At 34.1% G+C, this 12,253-nt stretch overlaps 1 protein-coding gene across 1 annotated transcript in view; it reads left to right on the forward strand.

Moving 5' to 3' along the window:
- Snx13 (sorting nexin 13) overlaps nucleotides 1-12,253 on the forward strand; it is a 124,309-nt gene that overhangs the window by 19,093 nt on the left and 92,963 nt on the right. The window contains exon 2 of the mRNA XM_013023987.1: nucleotides 12,085-12,197. Within this exon, the coding sequence (XP_012879441.1) occupies nucleotides 12,085-12,197 (113 nt within the window). The remainder of the gene's footprint in view (nucleotides 1-12,084; nucleotides 12,198-12,253) is intronic.

A 12,253-nucleotide genomic window follows, 5' to 3' on the forward strand; every position in this document is an offset into this window, starting at 1 on the left:
CGAACCCAGGGCCTCATGCATGCAAGGCAAGCGCTTTACCATTGAGCCACCTTCCCAGCCCTGGAATTATATTCTTAAAACATGAAATTAAAAGCCATTTTGAAGTGAAACAACCAATTTCTTTTACACAATGATTTTGTATATTTTACATATCCCTAGCTAAGGTTCTTTTCCCCCTCCTCCTGCTCCATTTCATTATGCTGACTTAGAAATAAATGAGCCAGAGAAAAATCAAGATAACACTTTTTATTTGATCCATGTTGATTTTCAATCACTTTCATTTACCCATCTTTTCTAGTGATTACTATATTTGATGTTGGCTTGTTCTTATAGTCAAATTGAGTTGCTCTTGTGTTGCATTCCTTTATTTTCCTTCTTTGTATTGATGTTAGTGTCTCTGGGAGTGATTTTGGAAGCAAATTTAGTCTATTATTCAACATAAGTGGGCTGTAGTCAAAAAGAAATAGCAGTTTGAAATTGTCTCTGGTACTTTTAAGGAATTTATATTATAATTACTATATGTTATTACTATATATTTTATATGATATAAAATATATGGCATATTATATATTATTTATAGATTTCAATTGCATGTCAGATTTCCCTCTCCCCCCACCTTTGCTGTAGTAGTTGGTTGGACTTGGCAATTGTTTTTTTGAGTGTCCTTAAATTTGAGGCCATTGTGTAGTTAGCTTTCTGTTACTGCAACAAAATATCTGAGGAAATGAACTTAAAGGAGCAAAGACTTCTTTAGGTATATAGTTTTCGACATTTCAGTTCATGATCACTTGGCTTTGTTATTTCTGGGCCTGTGGTAAGGCAGAAAGTTATGGTGGAAAAATATAGTGGGAGCAAAGTGGGTCACTTTGACGGACAGAAGACAAAGTCAAGAAGGGCCTCTAGGCAAACTAGCCCTTGGGGCATAACTACAAGGACCTACTGCCTTCAACCAGGTCTTACTAAGTTTCCATCCTCACAAAGCCTATCAGATTGTAAGTCCATTGGATGATCTATTGATGCAGTCAGAGCCCTCATGATAAGTTAGTATTGTAGGCAATTTAAAGTTAATGCTTTCATATAGCTTAAGTAGAGGTCCAGTCTCTCATTTTGGGTTGTGTTTACTAAATAATGACCCTTCATCATCATGGAAGCCTGTCTGCTGTTTGTAATGGTATTCATTCAGTGTTAATCATAAAGTAGGCATCACCAAATTATTTGCTAAGAAAAAATAAGTCTTTGACAACAGCAAGACTTAATTAGGTCTTGCAGAATGGACATGGGCCCATTTCTTGTTACTAGCTAGTTTTTAAATGTGTTATTAGTTTGAGAACAGAAACACTTAGGTCCTGTAAAAATGATAAGCACATTTTCTATTAATCTGTTTTTAGAGTGATATTGAAAATATCACATTTATAAATATACATCAGTATTTAATATATTAAAAAATATGTATAGGTTGGTACTAGGAGTGAACTCAGGGCTTTGTGCATTAAGCACAAAGCTTTAGCACTTGAGCCATGCTTTTAGGTCTTTGCTCTCTGGTTATTTTTGAGATAGGGCCTCACTTTTTACCTAGGCTGGCCTGCCATCCTTCTGTATTTATGCTCTTTGTCAGAACATACCATAATTACCGTAATGCCAGGTCAGTTGGCCAAGTTATGTTTTTTGTCAAAGGCTTGGTACCTGCAAAATGGTAGATACTTTTAAAAGAGAATTATGTATCTTCATTGTTAACAACATATGAGAAATCATCTTGGAATCAGTCCTCATTTTTAGCAGAAAAGGGTATCTTTTTAACAAACCAAAGGGACCACATATGGTCATATAAGTATTATCCAATTTATCATTTAATTAAAAAATATGTAATAGCTGGGCCCCACAATGGCATTACAGGCTCATGCCTGTAATCCTAGCTACTCAGAGGCTGAGATATGAAGATCACGATTCCAAGCCAGCTGGAGCAGGAAAGTCCATGAGACTCTTATCGCCAATTAACCACCAGAAAACTGGAAGTAAAAATCTGGCTCAAGTGGTAGAGTGCTTGCCTTGAGCTGAATAGCTGAGGGACAGCGCCCAATCAGGCCCCACAACCGACAAAAATAAATAAATAAATAAAATATATGTATATATATATGCAATAGAGAAATAGGAGGAAATATGTATGTGCATAGTATATTGTTTCTAATTTATAAAATTTAGCCTTTGATGAAATACAGAAAGCCATCTTATTCATTGTTTATTATGTAGTTTTGACCAAATGTGATAAAAATAAAAATATAAACATCAGAAATTTTTCAAACACAGAAGTGTTAAACTCCAACAAGTATATTATACAGCTCTGTCAGTAAGTCCTGCGCTATCCACATTGAGTTTAAATTATTGTGTGATTTGCTAAGTGTTTCCTTGTTCTTAATTTTGTGAAAAGCTGCCTCCCAGATGGTGCCAAGAAAACAAGGCAGAAATTACAGTAATCCTCCCAAAGCTGATGGGAATCATTCAAATTATTTAAAACAGTTATTCCTTCAGCAGAATAGTCTATCAAGTAAGCATATACTTGTTTTGAAATTTTTTTATTAGACACTGTATGTACCTCAAGTAGTGCATTTTGCCTTTCAAATAGCCAGATGTATTGCATATACATAACTTTGTCATATACTTAACAGTAGAGTCTTCATAAGGTATTATTTATACTTCACAAGTTTATTCCTCTTTCTTGCAGTTATAAAGAGTCACAAGAAAACACTAGAGATTGCTGCAATAGTACCTCTTTGAATTTTTGTGTTCACATGTGGTGCATGTGTGTGTGTGCGCACACTAGACACATCATCCAAAATCATTTTAAAGCTATTTAAGCAAATGAATCTGCAATCCAATTCATTCCTTATGCTAGAACTAAGTAAACAAAGAGTGAAAGATAATTTGATTACCCCAGTTCACTGTAAGGGATAGAAACCAGAATTCTGACTACTTTTGTGTTAAAGTGTGTTGTACATACTTAGTGACTAAAAGAAAGTAAAACAAAAAGGACTATCATATTGGCCATCACCTTGCCTTTAGGACTTCTTTGCTAAAGATATTATTTTTAAGGACCAGGAGTATACCATAATTATTTTGTGTATAAAAGGATATCTGTGAATGTAAACAAGGGATAGGAACTAAAAAGCCATGAGAAGCAAAAATTGGCACTTCATTTCAGCATGAGTTTGCTTCATTGCTGTGCCTCTAACTGGCTTTGTTACCTACTCATTTATCTAAATGTCCTGTGAAAGTGGCTGTTAAGAGTCCCAGAATGCATCCTCCCTTTTCATGTTTATCTACTAAGTGTTGAATTTATAACTTTTCAAGTTAATGAGAAGCTAGCTTAAATTACAATGGAGCTACATCTTATTCATTATATTAATAAGGTATTCATTATATGAGAGACAGTGAGTTGGCCACTGTTATGCCAGGTTTAATTGACTTAGAATGATGAGAGATGATGGAGAGAAAAGCAGATAGAATAATGTAAACCTCAAGGCCAGAGGATGGGGATAGACACATAACATGTGCCTTTCTGATTATATGTTGGTTTCATATTTATTTGTTTATTGATATGGCACATGCCTTGTAATAGATAGGCGTGCCTGAAGTTTTACTTTCTATATTGCTTTGTAATTATATATGTATATCTCCTACAAGATGATGAACTTGTTGAGTCCAGGAACTAGTATTGTGTGATTTGCCTTTGGAATTGTAAATCCTGCCTTTCTTAGCCACATGATAGATTTTAGTATTTAGTGAATTAATAGATGAAAGAAGCTCCCAATCTAGAAGAGGCAGACAAATAAACATAAATAAGTACCATAGAATTTTAAATAATACAGTTGTTAGGTTTTTAAGAACCACACCATGCACGTGGTATTCAGGTAAGGGGTAGGTTTATTCATCGTTCCGGCTGGCACCAGGCCATGTTGGCACTCCACATGGCTGGTTAAAGACCTGGGAAAGAGCTCTGGCCATGGGTTAGGCCTTATCTGGGGGGGGGGGGGAGTGTGGCCACATCAAATCCAGATGTGACCTCAGCGGATGCAGATGTGACCTCTTCCAGGTGTGCCAGTTACCTAGGTGACCCAGGTACTGGGCGGAGAGACTTTGCTGCAAGGAGGGTGGCATCTGCTGACCATCCAGGAGCGGACCTTACAACAATGAGGTCAGAGAATGTGTAGACCAATATTCTGTGTTGGAATAGAGAAAGATGCTTATTAGGAAAGACCTCCCTAAAGGAAGATACAATTTTGAGCTGGTCTTTTTTATGTGTGATGCTGGGGCTTGAACGGGGGCCTTACATTTGAGTGGCTTAGTTTCCTCAGCTGCTACTTTACTACTTACTTGAGCCACATCTCTAGTCTGCTTTTTGTTGGTTATTGTGAAGATGAAGTCGTATAGGCATTTCTGCATAATGTGTAGGGTAGTGAGAATGGATGGATTATGAAACACATTAGTTGGATTAGTTGGGGATAATGTATATAGCCAGACTATAAGAAACTAAAAACATCTCTGAGAATTGTACACTTTCTTCTGCTTAAAGATATTCATGGTGTACTTACAAAGTGTTCTCATTTTCCTTGGTCCCTTATTTCCTGTAGTCTTGTTTACTTTAACAGATAATAGACAATTCCCACTGTCAGCTCCTATTTATGATTTTCTGATTTTTCTCCTTCATAAAACTGAATGCTTCTTAAAGCAATGAGTTTATTGTCTTTGAGGTTTTTGTCATTAAACTGGTGAGAAGGAATGCTTAAATCAGATATCCCTTTGTGAAATGGGCATATGTGTTTATACCTTAGTTTCCACTATGTTTATTAATAGTTATTATACAAAGGGTTTTTCTGGGATATTTTCATGCATGCATATAATTCATCCACTGTTACTGTTTTATGGTTTTTTTCCTCCCTTTTTGAGCCATTTTTAATGGATTACATTTTATCAGTATCTTTATGATCTCCTGCACTTAAATTTGTGAGTTTTCCCATCCATTTTTCAGTTCTTTCTGGTCACATCATTAGCCCCATGCTTCTGGCTTCAGATCCTCTCTTGATCTTTGGTATCTAATGCTCTAGGTTCATCTTCAAAAAATATCCTTCCCAGGACTTGTATATAACTATTCTGCCAAGTAATCCTGATTTCATTTTAGTGCAACTGTCGATATTTCTTTTTGAAATACTAAACACTTCATTTTTTCTGTTACATTTTGGTTTTTCTTTTTATGGTATATTCTGAGGATTCACAGTCAAATTACTGTGTGATAAAATTACTTGAAGTAGTCTCTTTGTATGTGATTATTCTACTTTTTCAATATATAGTTAGATTGGTTTCTTTTTTTTTTTCTTTTTTTACTATGTATAGTTTGCACTGTTACAAAGTCAAAGCTATAGAAAAAGGTAGTTTTAGAGATGGGTGGTTCTTATCCCTGAACCCTTCTTTCTCTTTATTTAATTTTGTGTTTTCATTTTTAAGAGTTTTGGTATATCGTTACCTTTATAAAAAATGAGTACAGGGCTGGGAAGGTGGCTCAGTGGTGGAGCGCTTGCCTTGCATGCATGAGGCCTTGGGTTTGATTCCTCAGCACCACATTAGCAGAACAAAAAAGCCGGAAGTGGCGTTGTGGCTCAAGTGGTAGAGTGCTAGCCTTGAGCTGAAGAGCTGAGGGACAGCGCCCGGGCTCAGAGTTCAGGCCCATGGCTGGAACCCCCCCCCAAAAAAAAATGAGTGCATATTCATAATTCCTTTACCTTTCTTGGATGAATGATAGCTAATTTATGCTTCATTAGTATGTAATTATATTTAAGAAAAACGATCAGTTATTCTGCTGATAAAAGAAAATAATTTGTTCAAAATAAATAGAATTGGTGTTTTCTAGTATAATGGATCTATTAGCTCACATAATGGATCTTATATCAGGAATTCAGGAAATGGTAACAGTGCAGTTTGTGATTGAGTATTTGATGGAAGTCTGTTAGGATTGTTATTTTCTTCTATTCCATTAACAGTTTAATAGGCTTACTATTCTTCCAGCATCAGAGAAAGCCTTCAGTAAATAAGATGTAAGTTTTTAATATTGTGGTTTCCTCAGTCTCTAGTTCAGTGATTCCTTGTTAAAAGAGTTAAGGGACAAGGGAGGGCATTTGTAACCTAGTTTGTATATTGGATAAATGATACACATTATGAATATACCTACTGACCTGATTTTATTGTAGATGGTATAAGTATTTTGTAATCAATGGAATCAGTGATTAAAAAAAAAAACATTGAATTCATAGAAGATTGCCTTTCTGTGTTTGTGTGTGTTGGGGGGGGGGTACTGGGACTTGAACTCACGGCCCAAGCACTGTCTCTTATTTATTTATTTTTTCTCTTGAGTCTAGTCTGTGCTCTACCACCTAAGCCACAATTCAGCTTCCAGTAGTTAATTTTAGTTAGTTTTGGTAGTTAATTGGAGATGAGACTCTTGTGGATTTTCTGCCTAGGCTGGCTTCCAACTGTGATCCTTAGATTGCAGCCTTTCTGAGTAGCTAGGATTCATAGGTATGAGCTACCAGTGCCTAGCTAAGATTAGTTTCTTGTATCTTCTTTGTCACTGGATGCTAGGACTTTTTCTAATGCCATATAGGAGTACATGACTTTTTACTACTACTATATTAAAAATAGTGAACTAAAGTTTGAATGTCAGTTACCTGTATGTATGTAATTCAGTGTTGGAAATGGATAAAGTTAAACCAAAAGTGAGATGGTTTTGTTACTAAAGAACAGAAGATACATAGACATATATATGTGTGTGTGTGAATATATATATACATACATACGTACATATATATGTGTGTGTGTGTGTATATATATATATATATATGTATACATACACACACAAAACCTAAATGTTGTGGTCATCCCAGTTGGGAAGGAGAAGCTCTTCAGCTTTCTGGTGGCAAACATGATGGGTGAGTGGATGAGGATCTTTATTCTCCTTTTATGGGAACATAGAAAGAGGTTTGGGGCTAGTAAGTCAGGTTAATTGAGTTCTAGATCTAAATCTCAGCATTCTGTTGAAATCAGTCAGAGAATCGCTTTTAACTTTTAGATGAAATAAGGTGGTGGAAACAGACCATGCTAGTAATAAGTCTGCCCTTAGGTCTATTGGGTTGTTGAATATTATATAATTTCTGTGACTCAAGTTGACATTAAAGTCATAGCAACCTTCAGTTGCTTGGCCTTGTTTGTCTGCCCTCTGCCATATAAAGTATTAAGGTGTATCATGTTAATATATCTCTGAGAATAATTAACATATTGTAATAAAATTCATATGAGTCCAAAGTACTTTTATGAGACATCTTGACAGTCTGCCTGTAACTGATCTAAAATGACTGCCTTTTACTTGGTCCTACTTTGTACATGAGCCAGGATAATCTAGACCTGGCTCTAAAATTAAATTAGCTATTCATTTATGAGCAGGGTTACTTAAGTAATCTGCTATAACTGGACCTGATTGGAGAGGTGATTTCATCTCAGAAATTTGGAAAATTATGCAGGAGGTGACAAACTGGAACCTGTAACTTTTGGTTCTGTTCACACTATTTTACTGCCTTTCCAAGGATCAAATGAGATAACTGTCAGTATGCCTTGATAGACATAAAATATAAGGTAGATCATTTCCACTTACTTTGTACTGTCAGGAGGCATATATGTTTCTTTTCATTGTCATTTCAACTTTCTAACATACTTAGACATAGTTTTCTGAGCATGGGCATGGTAAATTGACACCCTTTGAAATGGAAATTCTTTCCATTTGGGGATACAGAATTGATTTCTTAATAAAAAATGTATGCTTTATTTTCAAATTGAGGATTTATTATGATAGTTTTGGACTGGTTTCTTAGGAGGCATTTTAACTCATTAGTACTTAGATGAAGCCAGTTTCCTATAGCTCATATTTATAATCTTAGTTACTGAGGAATCTCAGATCTAGAATTAAGGTTTAAAACCAACCAGGCAGACAAGTCCAAAAGACTCTTACCTTCATTAAACACCAGAAACTGCATCTGGAGATGTGGCTAAAGTGGTGGAACACCAGCCTTGAGCAGAAAAAAACCGTAGTAAGGGCTTGAGGCCTTGAATTCAAACCTCAGTACTGGAAGATACAAACAAAAATACTTAGATGAAAAATACTTAGGATATTCATATATGATTTTTCTTAAAATCTTAATTTTAAATTCAGGTTGACAAATTTCAGGGTTTATATAAGAAATTAGGATTTGTGACCTTTATAAAGCTTTTAAATGGCCCTGTGCCTTAGTTTTAGTATAGTTAAAGTAGGTATAATGAAGGTGACTAAGGTAAATTGACCACTGGACCATGGATTCATTTGTAGTTCATAACAACCACATTATCTAGGAGAGGAAATAAAGACATATGTGACTACATTACTAAAAAAACAAAAAATGGAGAAATTTGAACTTGAGTAGTATAACTCCATCACTTTTGAGCATTTATGTTCTACTATCTTCTCCACTACCTTGTAAGTTCTTCATAGCAGTAAATGAGGTGGTATATAGAATGCTTGGTACAATTTTGATTTTCATATATTGAAATTATGAATAACCATTCATGGATATAGAGATTAATTTAGGAAGGCTTATAAATAAACAACTATCCTTGGTTGAGATAATTTTGGCAGCTTGTAAGACATGAATCACAGGCTCTGCTCCAGATATACTGAATGAAAATGTACATTTTAAGACTATTCACTGCCAGACACTGGTGGTTCATACATATAATCCTAGCTACACAAGAAGCTGAGATCTGAGGATTGCAGTTGAAAGCTAGCTTGAAATTCTAGGAAGAAAATGGACATTGGAGTCTTACCTATAAGTAACCAGTAAAAAGCTAAAAGTGGAATTGTGGCTCAAATGGTAGAATGGTAGCCTTGAGTGAAAAAGCTTAAGAGAGAAAACTTGGGTCCTGGTTTCAAGCTCAAATATGGGAACCAAAAAACAAAACATCAACAACGAAACAATCCCAAACTACACACTTACCTTTAGTTTGTAAGTAGTACAGAATTGGATCTTGAGGGTTTCTTAGATTACATAAACAGCATAAGTATTTCAGTGTTGATTTTTTTTATTTAGCAAAGAAAATGGTAATATATTAAAAACTAGCTATTATAACTTTTTTTGCTTTCATTGTAGGTCATATGTTTAGGTAATACACTGAATTTGTGAAAGATTTTTGACTGTGTGTAGGTCAAAATTAGCCTAATTTCATCAGCATTATTATTTTAGGAAGTAATTGGAACTCAAAAAACATTAAGTGATGTTAGATTGAGTGATTAATAGCATGAAACCATTTTTTGACACTTCACAATTCTGAAATTTCAGTGACGCAGATTAATAGCAAAGCAAATGAATGAAGTGTTTGCCTTGCTTGATAAGAAATGTGTAATTTTATTAGTCTTTGGAATTTAAAAGGTAAAGATTATATCTAAGTGGTAGAACATGGTCTAGTATATATGACACTTCAAGTATACAACTGTTGGAGCCTCATCATCAACAACAAACAAAAGCAACAAGATGGAAAACAAAAATTTCCTTTTATTAAGATTTTGAAAAAAATGTGATAGTAATTCCTGATTACTGCTAAGTCATTAGTACTGGTAAAGTGTAGATATTCATAGATTTTGTTTGAGTGAGCAGGAGGGTGTGTGTGTGTGTGTGTGTGTGTGTAAAGTGTAGATATTCATAGATTTTGTTTGAGTGAACAGGAGGGTGTGTGTGTGTGTGTGTGTGTGTGTGTGTGTGTGTGTGTGTCTGTCTGTCTGTCTGTCTGTGTATATGTGTATGAATGTGAATGTGTGTAGAATTTTGCTGATTTTTTCAAATGGTAGGAGACCTGTAAGGATCTAGAAAGATAACTTTTTTTTTTTGACAATTTGAGGGTCTCCCTTTGCTAATTTAATTACTTTGTCAATTTTTTCCATACCAACTATTTTTTATTGTTTTTTGAAAATTCTTTAATTATGAAAGATATAATTCAAATGTTTGAGCATATAAAATATTTTTTATAATTAAAACAATTACCTGTACATAAAAGCAATTTGAGAAACTACTGATGTTTTCCTCCCATTATATACTTCTTTATCCTTAGATATAAACATTTCCTTGGTTTTGGTTTTAAAACCTATGAATATATTCCTGAGCAATAAGTTGTCTAGTTTTAAAAAATAGATTAGCTAACATAAATTTGTGTACAGAAAACATAATAGTGCTAACATTAGACCAGATCTTATTGGAAAAGATAGGTTGAATAAATTATCTGGGTCATGTATGCTTTCAGTTCTATGAGGAGTTTACAGGTACTCTTTTCTTGAGATATTAGTGGATACTTTTGTGTGGGTCTTGAGAAAAAACCATCTTTTTTCCTGTAGTTGAGTCTTTGGTAATACTGTAGTATACATCCAGTATTGTATGTTCAGCAGAAGTGTTTTTGGAGGGACTGGGTTGCTCTGCTTTGTTCTAAATCACTATGTCCTACTTTCAGCGCTGAAAAGGAAGTCACAGGGGACCACTTCTGTAGGTAAAATAGTATTCCCAGCTGACTGAGATAGCAGAACATGAAAGCCCAGCATTCTGTGCTCTGGTTAAAAATTAATAGTGGTCATGATGAGGAGAAAAGATTAAAAAAATAGCTTTGAACAACAGTCATGTCATGCAGTAGGGGAAAAAGTAAAAGACAAAAAGACACCAGGGAAGGACATAGAACAAGGTATGAATAAAATAGAAAAATATTACTTTGTTACAGGAAGACTTGCTATTCTAAATAAATCCTATCCAAATAATTTGTCAGGATTTCTGTTAATGTATTCCTTTTGATTCAGAGCTGCTTAAAGTAGTCCAGTTTTTTTCTCCATGATACTTTCCCCCATCTCATACAATTAATATGTTTATATATTTGTGTTTCCAAGCTTTGAACTTAGGAGGGTATGCTTATGTTTCTCCCCTTGTTGAAGATGGAAGATGGAATTATGAAGGGTACTTTCTGTTCCTTGTTTCTTCCTTAGAACCTGGAATTGTGCTTTAGTACATAGGACACAGTCAATGACTGATGAATAATGAATGAATGAATAAAACTCTCCTTTCTTTCATAACCACAGCAGTTACTGTCTGTTTCATAGTCTTCTGGTCATTAATTTTTTTGGATTAGCATCTTATAATGCTTTCTATTATTTTCTTTTAGTTCAGTGTCAAATTGTTTCATTCCTATAAGACATTCTTCTCTGTGCTACTTAACGGTAGAAGTGGGACAAATACTTTCTTTGTGGAACTCACAGTGCAGGGCACATAGATGTAGATAGAAATTTGCTGAATTGAATACATTCACTTATTCATACTGACTGAAAATTCCTAAAATCAAGTTGGCCCTTAAGAAAAGGAGTATTTTTACTAGATAAAACAGGGCAGTTTTATATAAAATAATTTTGAAAAAAGGTTGGAGACTTTTTGGAAATACTTTGCTTTTGAACTTCTGGTAAAATTTGGAAATTGGAAGTGGAAACTTTTGCTATTAAAATTTTATTTCTGAACACCATTTGAACAAAAGAAAAATATTACAAAAATCTATACACTTTTTACCTTGAAATTCAATTTTTAGAAAATGTCTCTTTATGTTATAGTTTGTGAGTCTTAATTTTAAAATTAAAATTTCTAAATAGGTGTTACTACCTGTTTAATGTTTTGCATGATGTATTTACAAATATAAATATACAGATACTCTACAAAAACTTTGTTTTTCATGCTAGCTTTTCACTTAGTAATGTATGTAACTTTCTTTCTATACCTTTTTTTTGCCTTACCACTAGATTTTATTTTAACCTTTGATGATGTTCTGTAAATTTCTATGTATTTTTTTTATTTTCAAGAGTGCATTTACAGAAGCAAATATTTTAATACTACTGAAAAATTATAAATATTTAAAATGAAAAATTTTAAACTAATAATTTTCTTGGTTTGTTTCTAATTCATATAAGGAATTATTTATTTTTGTTTTGTTTTATTCTAGGCCAGTCTATCCATATGGGGATGGGGAAGCCTTGGCATTGTCCTTTTTCTGATAACCTTTGGACCCTTCGTAATATTTTATTTGGCATTTTATATCCTCTGCTTTGTGGGTGGGTAAGTACACTGAATAATAATTTTATAGTCATGTAGTTTACATTGTTTTAAATAAA

The sequence above is a fragment of the Dipodomys ordii genome, unplaced genomic scaffold (genome assembly GCF_000151885.1).
Source record: "Dipodomys ordii isolate 6190 unplaced genomic scaffold, Dord_2.0 Scaffold72, whole genome shotgun sequence".
In the NCBI taxonomy this organism is placed as follows: Eukaryota; Metazoa; Chordata; class Mammalia; order Rodentia; family Heteromyidae; genus Dipodomys; species Dipodomys ordii.